Source organism: Platalea leucorodia, assembly GCF_965183815.1.
Source record: "Platalea leucorodia genome assembly, chromosome: 22".
NCBI lineage: Eukaryota > Metazoa > Chordata > Aves > Pelecaniformes > Threskiornithidae > Platalea > Platalea leucorodia.
Window position 1 is genome coordinate 7635919 of NC_138844.1, and position 18934 is coordinate 7654852.

Consider the following 18934-nt stretch of genomic DNA (forward strand, 5'->3'; position numbering starts at 1 on the left):
CTGCCAAACAGAAAAATTTGGCAGGCAGAAAGCATAAGCTCAAACCTTTCCCTAGGGAAGGCAGCAGCCTCGGGCAGTCACATGAAACCCACGCCCCAAGAGCCCCTGGAGCACTCAGTGCTTTTAGAAGAACATTATTCTCTGCTGGACACCATCAGCCAGTGAGCTGAAGGCTTGTCTATGCAAAAAAACCCCAAACAACCCAAAACCAACCAACAAACAAAAAAAAAACCCTTAAGTCTGCCCTGCTCAAGGTTTGACGTCAAAATCCACACCACTCTCTGTATGTTCAACTTCTCTTACAACACTGGTCTCAAATAGGGGGGGAGGGAATCACTGGCTTAATTTACATAAACAATCCTGTAAAAAGACAGAGATTAAACAGGTAAATCCATTCCTGTTTCAAGCTTCAAGGTATTGTAAATCATGGTTAAGCACACAAAGGTCTTGAAACATAATGAAAAACACCTTGACAGTAGCATCATGCTGACCCTGTAAACGTCCTGTTCTAAATCTGAATTCCCTGCCGCACTGGCTGACAAGCGGGATGAAGAATGGTACGAATGCCTCGAAGGGCTCATACCTGCATGCTACTCAGACTAGAAATGTAAGGCCTAGGTAAAACAGCATTTCAACAGAGCGAGACACTCCCGCCATCAGAGCACAACTCACTGCAAATACCCTGCTTGTAAGACAGAACAGATCAGCCAAGCTTTAGTTTATAAATTTCTGGTTATCACTCACAGAAACAAGATAATGAATATTTTTAAGCACAGTCCACTATTGTAAACATTAAAGAAATCTGTTAAAAAGGTTTCAAATCTAATACAGAGGTAGCAATCTTGATGGCTGATTTGCCAGAGCATCATAAAAAAAAACCCCACATGCTCCTAAATACTGTTATTTAAACATATCCCTCTTTCAGAACCACACATGCACATCTGGAGTAACATCTCTGCGACAGTGATGCACTAAAATTATGGAAAAGGGCTTACTGAACTGCAGAAGTGGCTATAAGCTGCATGCTCTTTTTCTTGCCCAACATGACGCCGCATGCTGTGCTTCCCCTCTACAAACCTGTACCTCACTGCATGTGTCAGCTACAGGTAACCACTCTATTTTAACAGTGGGGTTGTTAAAATTTCAGAAGAAGAAATGCAGGTCCTGTACATACACATCCCTTTAACCATACATCAACTCCCATTACCTTCTTGATTCAATGCCGTCTCTGTATTGTCCACCTTATACCATCTTGGATCCTTCTTTAATTTTGCCTGTCTCATCAACATCAGTTCACCTTTTTTTCCTTCTTTAGCATCAGCAAGGACAATTTTTCTTCTTTTTTTAAGTCAAGACCACAGTCTTGAAACTGGTTTTAAAATTGTAAGATTTAAACAAGAAAGCAGAAAGGAGGCATGTGGGAGTGTGTGCACAAGGGGAGGGAAGCTATTTGTATACTTGGCATTAACTTTTTGGGCAAGCTTGGATCATTGTGAAGCTTTTCATAACCGTGAAGGTTAAAATCTTGCTGCTTTTAAAATAAAAGCTGAGAGTCCCATCTAATCTCACGCTATCAACAGCTAAAACATTACAGAAAAGTCACTTATCACAGTATCCAAAATAACACTGTGGGAGTTGATAACACTGAATTTTCCTCTAGCTGTCTTCTGATCTGTCTTTTCAGTTTATTCTTTCTTTCAATTTTTCACTCAATTTTTTTCCGTCTACCAGGCTGGACCATAAACCAAAGCAAATTTCACAGTTTGAGTATAACATCTGTTCTGTGCCACTTCCTTCAGCTTTAAACACTCTCCTTTCTCCCTTTTTTTCCAGTAACGTAACAAACACCTGTAGCTGACCCCTTATCTATCCAGTATTTAAGAGCCAGATTTCGGTGTCGCATCCAACCCTTGATGCCTTGGTGGCTCAACTGGGGGAAGGCAGAACTGTTGTATCAGGACTTCATGGTTTCTCACCCCTGACATCGGCCATGAATTATGTCACACGTGCACGCATGCATTTGCTTTCTGCTTAATTCGTCCTTTCAATGAAATGGAAAAAGAATTGAATCGGGATCCAAAGATGGCGTCCATCTGTACTTAATGTGGTTGGGATTCTGTGACTCCACTAATCTTGCTCAAGAGCTGATGAGACGCCTGATAAATAGCGTCCCTTTTCACCTCCTGAACTGTCAGCCCCTTCACCTGCAATATGCAGATGCATTAGTGACCAAAAGCTCATTATTCATCAATATTACACATTTTTCAGGGAGCTCCTCCTTTGGGGAATGAGCCCAAACGGAAGCTGGCTCAATTTAAAAAAGGATCTGTAATTCTTAGAAACCTTATTCATTATTAACAGAGCATTTCATAATACTGACGAGAATGTCAGAATTCAAATGCTTTAGCTGTAAGATCACAAAAATATTTAACCTGAGTTAAATTTATCTTGATGTGCCTTTTGGGCTGCTCTTTGTTCCCCTCTCAGAGCAGTTAAACTGGCAAACAAATCTATCTTGTTTTATTGTCAGCACCATCTATTCTGCTTAGCATGCACTCTAGATGAATTTATTAACAAACCTATTTTTAACCCACAAACACATAAATCTGTACAAAGCATCAACTTGATAAAAGCTCAGGAGTCAGAGTAAAAAAACAGCAAAAAAAGAATGTGAAAAAAAGCTGCATGCCAGGGACCTCCAGGAGGGGACGTGGGTCCTACACATGTCATTCTTCATTGTAAAAATCCACAAAATTTAAGTGAAGGCAACTGGGCCACATGGTATTACACCTATCTACATCACTGTGGCAGTGGTGCAAGAGGATTTATGCAGCTCATGGTTTCCCTTTAAGCTGCTTTAACATCATACCTATTTCCCTGCTCAAGACGATCCCCCCTAACAATTAAGTGGGGAACACAGTGTAGATCATCACAGGACTCTACATTAAGCAAAAGTGTGGCCCCATTTCATTTCAGGGTAAATTACAGCACTTCTACAGGAAGATTCAACGCAGAAAGCAGTCATTCCTTTCATACCCTTGGGAGACTGCTGCTAAATGACATGAAGTGCTGCTTGAACATCACAAGCACTTGGGTAAGCTTTACAAAGTGGCAAGAAATGTTTTCTGTTTTATTTTGCAGGCTTGCTAAGATTGCTGGAGATTTTCTTATATTCTGCTGCATTCAAGCAGCAAAACTTTACAGTCCACTTCTGTGGGGACATGAAGCGCTAAGTTCCCCTGTAGCAGCATGTGATTCTTTGACCAGTTTTCTTTTCAGTAGCAGATTTTGAACATTAACAGTTGGCTGCTTTTACATAGTGAGAGCCAAAAAATCCTGGAAGCTCTTCAGAGGTTAAAGTCAGGTCAGCATTTTCACCAGCCATTCTGTTTTACATGAAAAGGATTTAGTGCCTTTCAGGAGAAAGGGCTGACTTGCTCCTATCTCTCTTCTTGGCTCACCTCCTCTCTCCTCCTCCCCCCTTCCCTATTTCTTTTCTTTTACAAATAAGAGTGTCTGAATTTGAAGATCTGGACCTTGTAACATTTTCTGTTACCCTTTCAACACAAGTAGACTGAACTTCCCTTTACTGTAGAGGATCTAAAATTTCAAAATAAGTCTGTTCTAACCCAAGTGATGCACTTATTAAAGTCATCAGTAAGCATGAAATAGTCCCTGTGCTGTGCAGATTAGAGATACGACACGCTTGTTCTCTAATAATTGAAATTTATATAAGAGGTGACATACAAATGGACAGGAATAACTCCAAGAGGACAAGTCATCAGAGAAAACCTGACTAGTTAAAATTTGGTCTTTACATCCAGATTAGAACACCAAAATGCCCACTCTATACACCTTAGTGGATAGTTACACTCTTAATGCAGTTAATTCCGAGGCTAAAGAGCCACACTCTGATTTAACTTTGACAAATTAATGTTGTGTCTAGCAATATAGATATGCAAAATGAGCTTAACATGTACAAAAACATTTTATGCTAAGCAAAAACACATAGAGAGAAGCGATTATGCATTATGGTGTAAGGATCAACTTCCCACCTTGATTAACGGTTTTCTGTCCTTTGCTAATTCTCAAATATTTTACAAATAGCACGTCAACCTTCTGGGAGACGCGTTAAAGCCTCTGTGTTTTAAAAATATAAAATTCAGTGGCGATTCATGATTGCGAGACTTGGTAGGTCGTGCTTGTTGCAGCTCAGGACTGATAGGTGGCAAAGATCAAGAGATCTTCCCAAAGCCATAACTTTTATCAAGATGAGTAAGAAATGTATTGGAGCTGCCTATTATAAAAATACACCTTCTTGGAGCTAATGAGCTAATAATTTAAATCACTTATTTGGGAGGAGCAGGAGGGACCATGACTCAGAAAACATAAAATAGCTAGGGAAATGTTTACTCTTTTTCTACACAAAAAAATGGCACAAAAACGTAAGTAGTTTTGACAAGGAATTCTCCAACAGGTTTTACACTTTTGAGGTACCACATAAAGCTGCTCAGACCAAAAGCCACGTCATTACAGTCATCCTTGCAGAGAACAAACCCGAGCAAGGGATACGCATACAAGAAGATCTGTATCCAATAATCAAGGAATGCAACCAAAAGGGAAACCTGATCCCTGACCCTCCAGAAACAAAGGACCTGATGTGTTCCTAAAGGGGAGAGCAAAGCACGAGGTGGGCTTTGCTTCCTACAAGTGGACAATTTGTCTGCTCTGTTCTGTAGTGAAAATAATTCTAGGGAATTGCTGTCACGCAGAGAGCACCTTTCAAAATTGTTGCACACCCAATTCCCATCCCAACAGGAGGGTAATGACCAAACTGCTCATCCATCTCCCACGGGGAAACAGCCTCCCCTTGCTCAAACTGACCTTACGCTTGCAGAAGACAGCAGATGTACAGAAAAACAGACTTAATGGAAAACCTCCTAATTTTTTTCGCTGCTGGAAAGTATGACTGGAGAAGACTGTTTTCCCCACAATTTGTTACAGCTGCCCAGCTTCTATCAAATGCCAGAATAAGAAGGTGTTGAAAATGTTATTGTCAAAGCAAAGGAGGGGGAGGAAAGAAGGGGAGAAATAGGCAGTTGTTTTCCTTTGAATGTGAACACTTAGCAGAGGAAAGCCTTGCTTTCTGAAAACTTTGAAAAGTGCTTCCCCTATTCCACATGAACATATCTTTGCACGACTTTTCCATCTGGGATTCATTAACATAGCCTTGGGATAAGCCACCTTCTTTTATTTTCCAAAGTTTCCAAGGGAAAAATCTAAGTTCCTGACAGAAGAACCTCTAAGACAGAATCCTCCTTGTGAGGAGTAAAAAAAAAAAGTTTCAGACTTAAAAATTAATTATTATAGTCCTACTGAAAAAAGGATAGGGTAGAAAGCCTGAGCAAAGAGTTTCAATGCCTTATCGCTTCAGGAATTGGGATCATGCTGACTCTTCTCTGACACACAGGTGTGCCACAAATGCCACCCGGACCTCCTCTGGCTCTCATGTGGACAAGAAACTCCAGCTGAAACCAAACTGCAGCAACCTACGGTTTCATCGCACTCAGGCTGGCACCCGCTAAGCAACCACGAGGGCCAGACGAGCCCAACACAATAGCACAGCATGCACCGACAAATCTCATTAGCAAGAGCAGCTGATAAAAGCAGAGCACACACACTTTTTGCGATTCTGCTGTTCCACTTCAGGCTTTGTTCAAGTCTTGGGCTTAATTCACAGCTCTGCTGAATCAAGCGTCCACTTATATTCACCATGATCGTCCAGCCCAAGCAGGCTTCAAGGGATTGCTGTTGGACAGGGTGAAGCTCTGATTGCGGGACATTGTAAGCAGAGAACGAAGGGTGTGTGATACTGCAATGACTTTTCCCAGAATTCATTAACCTACTTCGCCATGCAGCTCAGAATAGCTTGCATATTTGCATTTTAAGATCATGCAGGCAGAAGTGCTACAAAGGTTGCTGTGGCGTACAAGAGCTGAACTAAGCCTAGATTTCCTGATCAGCCAAGCAAAATATTAATCACTAGTACAACTAACCTCCCTAAATTATCAACCTTTTTAGCTGGAGAAATACTCAACATAAAACATGTGGCGAGGACAACCAAGCGAGGACCATCCTGCCTGCAGTTACATGCACATTACTTTTCTCCCATTGGGCCTTTACAGTTATTGAACAGAAATTAATCTGTGCATGTTATTTTTTCAAGATCCTTTACACTTGCAACCTACACACACTTGAATGAAAAACTGGCTACAGCAGCTACAGAAATTAACTGAAATTTGTGTTAATTTAATCCTGCTCCTGCCCAGGACTGAGCTTAAGAGAAGCAGCCATTTTTGAGGCACAGAGTCACCGATAAGGTGGCAGTGACAGTCATGGGGCACAAAAGGTAATCAGTCTTTTATATTTATAATAATATAATCCAACAATATTTGAACTATCAACATGATGCCATCATCCATTCTCTTTCCTCTGACATCAAAGAACAGTGGCTATGGACTAAATGGCATTAAGGGAAGGAAAATGCTGAAAAAACAGATGCCTTTAAATTTACTTGAGGTAGTAGGTGGGGATGGCAGCCCCAAATAACAGCCACTGCCTGGCACTGAGACCATCCCATCTTCCTTATTGGACCAAAAAGCTTGCGGCTCTCTGCATTAGCATCTCCACATTCATAAATGGGCATGGACAGCAGCTAAAGGAGAAGATACAGAACAAAAGATAAACTTGGTAGGAAAAAACCCAACAGCCTCACTAGAATTAAAGGAGGGGAAAAACGTATTGAGAAGAAAGATTGCAAGAAGCAAAAAGGTGAAGATGGGATGCAAAAATAGAAGAAGAAAGATAAAAGTCTTCCTCTTCCACCATCAAATCATGTAGTAATTGTTCCCCTGTACTCGACACTGGTGAGGCCACCCCTCGAATCCTGTGTTCAGCGCTGGGCCCCGCACCCCAAGGCGGCCATGGAGGGGCTGGAGCGTGGCCAGAGCAGGGCAGCGAGGCTGGGGCAGGGGCTGGAGCCCAAGGCTGGGGAGGAGCGGCTGGGGGAGCTGGGGGGGCTCAGCCTGGAGAAGAGGAGGCTGAGGGGAGCCCTCATCGCTCTCTGCAACGGCCTGAAAGGAGGCTGGAGCCAGGTGGGGGTCAGTCTCTTCTCCCCAGGAACAAGCAATAGGACAAGAGCAAATGGCCTCAAGTTGTGCCAGGAGAGGTTTAGGTTGGGTATCAGGAAAAATTTCTTCACCAAAAGGGTTGTCAAGCGCTGGCACAGGCTGCCCAGGGTGGTGGTTGAGTCTCCATCCCTGGAGGTATTCAAAAGACGGGTAGATGTGGTGCTTAGGGACATGGTTTAGCGGTAGACTTGGCAGTGCTGGGTTAACAGTTGGACTCGATGATCTTAAAGGTCTTTTCCAACCTAAACGATTCTATGATTCTATGAAATAATTTACTTATCAACCTCATTCATCCCCATTTTCACCAACTCTGAGTAGCTTTACCTGTGACAAATGGAATATGCAGGAGTACAATTCATCTTGGTCACTGCAGTGTTAACTTGAATAATGCAAAACCATCCCATTAATTAGCAAATACCTGTAGCTTATAAAAATAAAGCTTGTCAAACCGACAGAGTCAATGACTACCTGGCTTCACAGTAGAGCGAGAAGGAGGAGGACAACAGCACTCACCTATGATACCGCTGTCTCTGCTCTCCAGTGTGGAGGTAGGGCTGGTGACAGCGCCGTAGGTGCAGTCCTTGGCGGTGACGCTGGTGCTGACGGGCGGGAGGGTGGAGCAGGGGCTGCTAGCAGGCGGCGAAGCAGTGCTGCTGGTCAGTGTGGAGCAGGGGCTGATGCGCTGCGTCACGGCCGAGCTCTGCAAAACGGGAACCGGGAACGCGTCACTCACCACAGTCAGCCACTGTGGGGAAAAAAGTCTTTCTGTACCTCACGCTTGAAGATTTGCTTTCTATGGTGAAGTTAAAGTGCTTTACTGTTCAAAATAAAAATGTCTGCTGTGCCACCCCACACCTGTGGAAAACGCAGACACTGGGCCTGTTTGCTACTTCATTCCTTAAAGAGAACAGATTCCAGCTTCCATGTTCCAATAGGAAACACAGAAAACATAAATAAAGTGATATTTACCAAAAGCCTGATTCCATACTTTATTAGGAATTTTGATAATTTTGTTAATATTGAACTGGAAGTTTTTAAAAAACAAACAAACAAACAAACCCACAAAAAACCCAAAAAAACCCAAAAAACACACAAATAAGCCAAAATTATGATACAGTGAGGTAAACTTTGTGCCTTTGTTTAAGTGGAGATCTCCAGGGTGGTAAGTATACGGCATGATGTCACCTTTGCTACAGCAAGAAACATCATATACAGGAAATCCTACAAAGACCTCTGGGCCATTTCCGTCTGCTCAGAAACCTCTGTGGGGCTGCGATTTTTATTTTGCTCTGTAAATGTTTCCTCCATTCAAGAAAAATAACAGTGGTTTTACACATTTGCAAAGAGGAAGCTTGAAATCCCTGATCTAGATATGAGACAGCCCTTCCCTGCCCGGACATGCTTTCCCCACCAGATAAAGTTTAAAAAAGGAAGAACATAATAGGGAGAGGGTTGCTCTCCAAAGGCAGAACAAAACAAAAAAATGCAGCAGCACAAAAAAGATGGTGTTTGAAAAGTTATTTTGGAAAGACCCTATAAGACACTGTGTGCAAGAACCTTGGGGGAGTTTATATATCCGATGCTGTGCATGGAGATTAGTTTACTAAGAAAACAAAATCATTCTTGAATTCAGTTTGAGACAAGCTGCGATACAAGACAGAGCATGTTTTAACCACAGGCTACTGGATACACAAGCTTCCCTGGCAAAAGGTCCTCCTCTCTGGAGATATGTCCTAGAGCATCCGCAGGCAAGAAAAACTGCTGCGCAGTCACCGGCGGATGGCCAAGCACCGGAGACGGCTCACCCACCACAACACTGGGAAGACACTCTTGTTTACCCAACACAACAACTTAATCACCCTTACACTGGATTTCAGAGCAATCATCCAGTAATCACTTTAAAACAGGCAACTTCAATACTTCCCTTCCACAAAACTAACCCCTGTGCCCCAGACCAGGCATCCTGTTCATGCTGCCGGCGTCAGAGGAGCAGGCACCCTCGTGGTGGGTCAGGCCAGCAGTCCCTCTCCCCTCGAGCAGATAAGGATGCATAAAGTAAGCATTAAAAAAATGGGCTTTTGAGCATGTGCTCCTCCCTTAAATTTATCTTTCAGCCTCCGCAGAGGGGAGGTGACCCCATTCCCCCTTGCTCAGGGGACACTGCAGAACACTGTCATCTCTCTCGTGCACTGCTGCTGTTTTCTGTAGCTAGCCTCTGCAGACAGTATTTGAATCGTTGTTGTAAAATGATACTGGTCCCAAGGAAGGAACAGCAAAAGTTAGTTCCCCATTTTGAATTTGCTTAAACGAGATTTCCTTTTATTCTGTGTGAATACTTCTGTAATAATTGTATGGATTTCTATTCCCTTTTCCATGTCGTTTGAACCTAAGGTGACCACAGAAAGCATTATGCTTGCAAACTGCAGAACAGGTTTGACATCTAATTTTTTTTCCTTCCTCACTATTTCATACTTGAAGCTGGAAAAAATGCCTGGGATGAACTTTTATAAGTAGAACATGTGAAAGACTTACTGGTTTTTAAATTAGAAGGCAAATACCATGTGTAGCTACCAGGAAGCGATCTAATTTGTCCAAGGTATCCCAATAGGGCTTGTAAAAATCCTTACTCAGAGTGTAACCACCCCGGCATTTGAGGCAAAATAGAGCATCCCTGCCAGCAGCGGGACGGGGCAGCGCCGAGGCAGGCATCTCCCTCCCATGCCTTTGCTTTCGCACCAGTGTGACTGCATCGATCTTAACTTAATTACAGGGTACCCTGAATGTGGATTAGCACATCAACAAACCACGGATGGAGTGCTAATGTGACAGCTCCATGGGTGTGCTTATAAATTAAACAGAGAGATTGCAACACAGCAGAAAATGAAGCGTGTGAGTGCTTCCATGATAATCTATAATCTCCCTCCGGTATCCATATAAAATATCTACCAGTGAATGAGATGGCTGCCATCACATCGTCATCTTTTGAAGCACTCAGGAGAAGCAAACCAACACTTTCCTCTCCCCATCCAATTTGCTGTGCCACTAGTGGATCACGGTTATTGTTATTTTCCATTCTTTTATGTTCTAGGTACTTACAAATACATCTCTCTTTTCCACAATAGCCTTCTAGGAACTGCAGGCAAGCTGACTGCTCCGTAAATTCTGGCTCCGTGTATATTCTGGTTTCAGACATTTGTTACCTCACCTGTCACGTGCCTTCTCTCTCAACAAACCTTTTTCATCTTCTCATACTGCGATCTTTTCAGATGTCTACATACTGTACTGATCTTTGTAAATCTGTTTTTAATTTTGCAAAATCATTTCTAACTCCCTAATTCTAGTGGCCAAATTAAAAACTACTTGTGTATCAGTATTCAGTGAAAATATTGCGTTATTTTTTCCCCTTAAAATTGCTGGGGTTTACTATTATTCTTAATATAAACTAACATAGGGCTCTTTTTGGATTGCTGCTGTGTATCAAGCAGATGTTTTCACTGAGCTACTCACTACAGTAGGACTGTCTCTTCTGATTTATCACAGCTGATTAGCCTCCATCAGTACACCTGAGCTATTAAATTAGTTTTTTCAAAATTTATTTTCTTTAACTCACTGACAGTACAATGGTCTGCATCAAGTTTCAGGTAACATAACTTTTGAGGTTTGGCCAAGGAGGGCCACGGGCATCCTGGGCTGTATTAGGAAGAACGATGGCAGCGGGTGAAGGAAGCGATGCTTCTCCTCTGCTCAGCTCTGGTGGGACCACACCTGGAGTGTTGCACCCAGGTCTGGGCTCCCCAGTACAAGAGGCAGATGGGGATACTGGAGTAAGTCCAGCAAAGGACGACAGAGATGACTGAAGGACTGGAGCATCTGACATAGGAGATACGGAGATATTCAAAACCCAACTGGAGATGGTCCGGAGCACCCTGCTCTGAGCTGACCCTGCTCCGAGCAGGTGGGTTGGAGTAGACAATCTCCAGAGGTGCCTTTCAACCTCATACTACAGCATCTAAAAATTTAATCAGCTCACACGTGGGATCATTCAGAATGTGAAGCATTAGTATTATTATTAATTCTTTATGGTGAGGTTTTTCTATGTCCTTGTTTTGACTGTTGTTTTAAACAAACCCCTGCTGAAACTTGTCTCGGTACTAACAAAATAACATCCACTAACCTTAAAACACAGAAAAACTACACTTTGAAGAAAATTAAAATTCAGTGCAAGAATGGTACACTCATCTTCCCTCCAGCTGATAACACTATTGTTTCATGAAATTCCAAAAGTGATATTCTTGTAAGTTCTTTTATTTGTACTGTTATCAATGCAGCTCCTTAAGAACAAGCTCCTTGCAACTGAAAATTAATAAATAACATGGTATATTACTTGACATTGATTGACATGTTTTATTTTTGTATTGATATAGAAATATGTTCCTCTGTGCAAGTTTTAAATATAAATTTCCATTGACAGAACATTCTGTATTATTATTGCTGCTGTTTCATCTGTCACATTTTCACTAAGCTTTGAAAACTTAAACTGTTCTGTCATAGTCTCATTGCCCTTTGTGCTTCTCTGTGCTTGGTATCAGAAACAGTGTGGCCAGCAGGAGCAGGGCAGGGATGGTGCCCCTGCGCTGGGCACTGGTGAGGCCGCCCCTCGAATGCTGTGCTCAGCGCTGGGCCCCGCACCCCAAGGCGGCCATGGAGGGGCTGGAGCGTGGCCAGAGCAGGGCAGCGAGGCTGGGGCAGGGGCTGGAGCACAAGGCTGGGGAGGAGCGGCTGGGGGAGCTGGGGGGGCTCAGCCTGGAGAAGAGGAGGCTGAGGGGAGCTCTCATCGCTCTCTGCAACGGCCTGAAAGGAGGCTGGAGCCAGGTGGGGGTCAGTCTCTTCTCCCCAGGAACAAGCAATAGGACAAGAGCAAATGGCCTCAAGTTGTGCCAGGAGAGGTTTAGGTTGGGTATCAGGAAAAATTTCTTCACCAAAAGGGTTGTCAAGCGCTGGCACAGGCTGCCCAGGGTGGTGGTTGAGTCTCCATCCCTGGAGGTATTCAAAAGACAGGTAGATGTGGTGCTTAGGGACATGGTTTAGCGGTGGACTTGGCAGTGCTGGGTTAACAGTTGGACTTGATGATCTTAAGGGTCTTTTCCAACCTAGACGATTCTATCATTCTGGCAGCCAGTGCAGTTAAAAAAATAGTTTCCCAAAAAGTAGGTGAAAAAGGATTTATTCTTCAGCATTTGTGCTCTCTCATTAAGGAAACCACGATTAAGAAAGAGACAGCACATAAACCACGCCATTTCATAGCAATCTGTATTAGAGAATATATCCTTTGACATATTCAAAACAAGGCAACTGAATGAAAATGAAATGTGCCGATTTACAGATTTGCAGTTTTAGTGAAAACACCTCTATTCCTTATCTTCACTTTAGCTCAAGCATTGGCGAGATTGCAAATAATTATCTTCTTGCTTGAGAAGGCAAAGCATGGTTAGAATAACAAGCAGCAGCCAAGCCCCAGCCTTTGCTAGAAAGAATGTTTTCTTTGTCCAGGCCACGTAGATTAACACATTAAAACCTAGGAAATTGTTCTAATTTTTAAATTCAAGTGCAAACTAGTAGTCAAAATCTCAATCAGGTTTTAATTAATCAATGATTAATGGAAGACTTCATCTTTGCAAATCCCATAAATGTCTCATTGCATGATTTTCAACACTACTTTAAGTAGGGTAGCTGAAGAAATTCAATTTGGGAAGGAGAGTTGGAGAGGTTTTCAGAAGATTTGCTGCAACTCAGAAGCCGCTTTAGCTTGGACAGGATTTGTGCGTGGTTCCTGTCCTGAGACAGGCAGTGGTAGGTGGCAGAAGTCAGAGGGGGGCCACCAAGACTGTTACTGGAGCTTATGATGTAGGAGGAGAGGCTGATGGAGATGGTTCATTCAGCCTGGAGAAGACACAGCTAAACTGCATCTAGGGATAGCTGCAGCCTTCCACTATCTGCAGGGGATTGTAGAGAAGAGGCACAGCCATGCTCTTCTCAGAATTGCAAAGGGAAAGGACAAGACACTACAGTCACAGGTTGTAGCAAGGAAATTTTCTATTAGGTAGAAGAAGAAAGCCCTTTGCAGCTGGAGTCGTCAAGCCCCAGAAGAGGCTGCCCAGAGAGCCTGTTGATTCTCCATCAGTGGAGATCTTCAAAACTCGCCCGGACAAGCCCTCGGCAACACGGTCCAACTTTGAAACGAGCCCTGCTTTCAGCAGGCAGCTGGATGAGATGACCTCCAGAGGTCAACTCCAACCTCAAGCATTCTGCGATTCTAGGCAAGTGCTGACAGCAGGAGATGCTCACAAAGAAAGAAAAAAAAAAATTGACGTGGTAATTGAGGAACCAGCCTCTCTTTATCTTCACCAGCACATGAATAGCATTCAAAGGCCCAGTAAAACTTTTTCATGCAAAAATTAGCACACAGCCCAAGATATCAATCTATTTTAGAGGACAACTCTCTGCTGTTTCTCTTCAGATTTTTCTTTTATTTATTCTCCAAAGACATATTTTGCTTTAGAGAAAAGATGGGATTTTAATTTTTGTCAAAAGGTGACAACAAAAGGAACCATTTATAGTAGAAAGCTCTGCTTGGCTTTGAAGTATTCAGTTCAAATAGGTGCCTGGTAAAAATACATTTTCTAGCACAATGTATAGTAAAGTATATTTCAAATCCACCACAACTTGCATAAGAAATTGAATGAAAGCATTAAAAGCTTGTGTTAAAGGCAAAAGCTTCACAAACACACATTTCTTGGCTCTCAAGCATACCTTAGCCCATGCAGAAGATCAAAAACCTTTTGGTTCAGTCTACAGCGTGGGACTGATAGAGCCCAGGATGCTGCCCTCCACCCTGCTCGCCAAGAGCACTCCCTGCTTTGTGCTAGAAGTAGCCCTGGGCTTGGTGGAACAACTTGTCTCTGAGTTTCCTTCCGAGTGGCACGGGTTGGGAAAGAGACTCACACGTGCCACCACGGCCATCACGGGCATTCAGCCTGAATATACAGAAACCATCTTCTTGGCTGCCACTTTTCACTGACTTTTTTTAAGGAATTCAGGACCTTAAGTCAGGTCCTCTGAATAATTCCTATGTTAAATATCTAAGTGACTTTTGCAGAGTCATGCAATGACTGTTAAAAGGAGAGAGAATTAGAACTGGGCTTCTGAGTTTCATGCTCTTCTGCTACATACTGGACTACCCATCTGTCAATAAAAAGGAAAAAAACCCTGTCTCCTAGTTTCATTCTCATCTTACCAACACTGCTGGGAGCGGGTGTATTGCCCAGGCTTGAACAGAAGGAGGGAGAAACTCAGGCAGTTTCCACAAAATCTACATTGTAGCCCTGAGCTTTTTGCTGTTTTGCTTTTCAGCCAGACAGAGGGCATGTAACAAACTCCATCACAATAAAGATTCTATGATTTGCTTTCTGTATCTGTTTTCGAGCATGAAATCACCTTGTTCAGCAAACATGAGCAAAAACTGTGACTATCTGTAAAATCAGGCTATTACTACTTACCTCTCCTTCCTGGAGAAACTGTGAGCCTTTATGTAACACTGCTAAAATACTTTTGAAATATTGCATACAAGATGCCATGGAAGTACAGGTTATTTTGGTCACTATAATCTGATTAGAAATGCTACCCACTCCCACAACCTTTGCAGAAACAGAAAAACAACAGAAGCTGTTTCACACAGTAGCAGCTGATCCCTGAAACGTGTACTGCTGCATTGTAATGATGATTCACCGTTTAACGAGGAGACGCAACCTTTTACCTCATAACAATTATTTCACCATTGTGAGACACGCAGCTGCCATATAATTAGAAAATAACCACTCTCTCACATGCTGCATTTGGATCATAACCCGTGCAGCTACTGCTGTATGAGCAGGAAGGACTGGAGAGGTCATACCTGGTTCTCGTCCTGCACCTCCATGTTGTACTGGGGCCCTGGCTGTACCTCCGTGACTTTCTCTCCGAGGAGGAAGCCCAGGCGAGTCATGAGTGTATTTGCTGCCTCATCTACGGATGGCGGGGGTCCCAGCTCCTGCTCAGTATCACCTAAACAGGAAGAAAAACAGATTCAGACAGGAATTGTTTACCTTGGCTACTGCTCAGTGTTTTTACCAACAAAACACTGCTAACTTTTCATGCTGCAACGTCAGTATCCGTGTTTTCAGGTTATTCATGTTATTCAAGTCTGTTTTAACATTATATGCCGGTCATTAATTTTAGGTTATGCATTGCTCCAGCTGTCAACACATGTTTCTTCTAACATTAGCTGTTATTTCTCCTCTCATTGCTCGTTATATTCTCAGCACCTCCCATGGAAGCAAAACCAGCCATCTTGCTTTTCCTGTACCAGAAGCACCAGAGCCACCAGGGAGCAAGATTTCCTGGACCAACAATGGAGAAGGGATAGCCCTCCCACTCACATAGAAACTACCTGCAAGCTACTCGCAGAGAAACCACGGCTACACGTGCCATTTTGAAAGCACTCCACGAGATGTAGAGCAGCCAACCTTTGCTACCAAGTGGTTAATGGCAAAGAATAGGACAGAAAACCGGTGTGCATCTTCCACTGTCATCTGCTGTTTCTGACACGCTCATAGTTATGTAGAAAACACTGCTCTCCAGACACCAAACCTCCTTGTGCAGTCACAGTATGGGCCATGATACAAAGCAAAGTCCACCTGCCAATTCCCCATCAAGTCTGTAAAATAGGTCAAAAAAAACATTCCAGATAATTTTTCCTATTTTTTTTCCACCATCTGTAGGAAGAGCAGCACAGATAAGCTTCCAGCTAACAATGCACACTGAGAAAAAGGCCAGGCATCTATATTGGCATTTCTGTATCTTTTTATTTTTATAACAAAAACTTGTGGTGGTTTTAGACTGATAGTATTACAAAGGTAAGTCAGGTTCTGAAAGTCAAGTTCTTCCCTGCTCACACCAGCAGCAGTAGTAAAGCCTGAAGGTCAAGTTCTTTCCACATTACACTGAAGCAATACTGTGTTTAGTGCAGTTGTAGAAGATTAATTAGGATTTGCAATTAGTCTACAGTTAATTATTCATCTGATAGTGTACAATCTGGAAAAGAGCCCATCTCCATTTCCCAGCTCCATCCTGGCTTGGGGGTGCTCCAGCACTCAGCCTGAAGCTACAATAAAAAGATGTTACCTTAAATACTGCTTTTTGGTAACTGTAACTGAAAACCACAAATCACAGAATCTGGGATATGTACGAGACCTCAGAAAATATAAGCCAGCTGCTTCCAGAAATTCCCATTTAAACTCATAATGTACATCTCATGGAAGCTTAGAGCAATTTTTCAGTGTCTCACTTGCACTACTGCAAATTAAAAACCCTGGAGCATCTCACATGCAACCGCGTCTGCATTCATAAGCACCATCAACTGTGGGAGATGAGCATCTGGAGCAGTCCTTACATGTGACTTCACTGTTATGAAAATGGATTACATAGTATGACAATAGAAGCCATCTTTAAGTTATTGAATCCCTACTGTACTGCTTTAAACAATGCTGACGTGAATAGGATAGATTTAAGAGAGACAAATTTAGATGGATGGCCCAATTTTCTGAACTGCTGACCACCCACATTCAATCTGTGGGCATTTACTATCCCTGGGAGTCAAATCCAGAATAGATACATTTACGTAAAATAAAAATTATATATATAGACTTTTATTTCCAAGGTTATTTTTTTCTTTAAAAAAGTAGACTTTTAGAATTTACCCTAGATATCCGTATCTAGGATATGGCTTCATTCATAATTATTAAAAGTTTGTTAGCCATTCCCCGTTCTGTCTTCAGAACACATGATATTAATGATACTCAAACCGTGCTGACTTACACATCTCGGCAGAAAGGAAAAGCTGAATCTGTCTCTGCATTGCCCACCCAGGGGAGGATTTAGGGACAGTGCCCAGACTATGTTGGGGCAGGCCGCAGGGCGCTGAGCACAGCAGGTTTCCTTTTGGCTCAGCATTAGGAACCACTCCCAAACCAAACAGGACAACTTGCTCCTTGGAGGCTAGGCTTAAGCTTGCCCTTAAACCTCCCCTCTTTTATACTACCCCTAAAATATCTCCAAGGGGCACAAAGCTGTCTTTCACCTGTAAAATAAAGAAAATCACGAGCTTATCCCAGGTCACTGCATAAGAACATAGAAGATATAGAGGATAATAATTGACTGCTTTGATAATAGCCCTAATTCACCTGTGAGATGCTGCTCATGGCACAAGGTACCAACAGCTGCAACTAAAGCAGCCGAGCTCTGAAAACATCACATTTAGTGTAGAACCATCAATTATTTTATTATAACGTGGCTTTCAAAGTACAAATAACTTTGAACTTGAGCAAAGCACTATTGTACTGGATTATTCCCTCTTTCGGTTTTAGGTCTTTAAAAGTAAGTGCAGTCATTTAATTGAGTGTCAAAGACGAGTCATAACAGCTCTGAGATGCCTGTGAATGAGTATTATGGAAAGAAGCTGTAACTTGCCTTTCAAAGTGACAGTAAGACCTAATACTCACTTTTTAAGCTTAATGAAAGGACATAACTTTTTTTTTTTCCTCCCTCGCCACATGTGCTATCCAGTTGATGCTGCAGCCAAATTTGACACGCACTTCAGCACACTCGGTTCCCCCAGCCTCACCAGGGAAGTTTGAGCACACAGCTGATAACAGATATTTTTAGGTATTGTGACACTACTGCTATAACAAACTCTAGCAGCTCAAACACACATACTACAGTCAACTCAAATAAGCAACCTCTAGTATATCAATAAACAGTAACAAACTGCTCACCTACACGCGCAACTTTAAAGTCAATCAGTGGATCCAAGAGATCCCAGTGCGGTTCGCAGTCTGAAGCTGCTGCACTGTGCTACATCAGCGCACGCACTTCTGCATAAACATTAAGTAATACTAAAAGCCGTATCAAAATGCTCAGTGCCAGGAATTTTAAACAAGAATAAAATAACTTAACTCCCTGACTCATTGCATGTGAATGAGTATTTCAAGAGTTCTAGAGACTGTGTAACTTTGTGTTCCTTTATGTTCCGCGGAAGGCATATATTTTTACGTATACACACATAAAGCAATAGGAGGGAAAGCATTCTTGTGAGCTGGCATGCCGCTGGGCTGGGTAGCTACACCATCCCTACCTACCCCCCCCACACCGCCAGGTCTCCTGTTAGTTTCCCAGCAGCCATCAGACCACGTAACTTGTACTTTCATGCCAGCTGACATCTTTAGTTAGCTGGTTCAGTTATTTATCTCTTGCTGCTTGGTTTTAAGTGAGAAGTTTTTAATGATAAGCCCCATGGCAGTGAAATGGCCATGGAAGCAATACCAGCCGCACCGCGGTGCGACCCAGCCTGTCCGGCACCTGCCAGCAACCCGCCTGGCGCTGATGGGATACCCTAACAGAGCACAGACTCACCTCACCCATATTCAGCTTTAGCCAGAGACGAAATTACTTCCAATTACATCGCCTTTGCACACACTGTTGCATTTACTGATCCCCACATGATAAACACCTTTTCTGAACCTTACTAAAAATTATTTCCAAAGAATTTAATAGAGAAACTTTTCCCCACTTGGAATTTGTTGTGTTTAATTTCAAGGCAAGCTCTCCAAACCTGGAGTCAGCATTTCAGGTACTGAAGTCAGAGTTAAAAC

The 18934-nt window shown here is 42.7% G+C and overlaps 1 protein-coding gene across 1 annotated transcript in view; it reads right to left on the reverse strand.

The window, feature by feature from the left end:
* Positions 1–18934, reverse strand: part of TANC2 (tetratricopeptide repeat, ankyrin repeat and coiled-coil containing 2) — a 215101-nt gene that overhangs the window by 91429 nt on the left and 104738 nt on the right. Inside the window, exons 6-7 of the mRNA XM_082331638.1 lie at positions 15142–15290; positions 7704–7890 (exon numbers count right to left, since the gene is read on the reverse strand). Coding sequence (XP_082187764.1) covers positions 7704–7890; positions 15142–15290 — 336 coding nt within the window. The remainder of the gene's footprint in view (positions 1–7703; positions 7891–15141; positions 15291–18934) is intronic.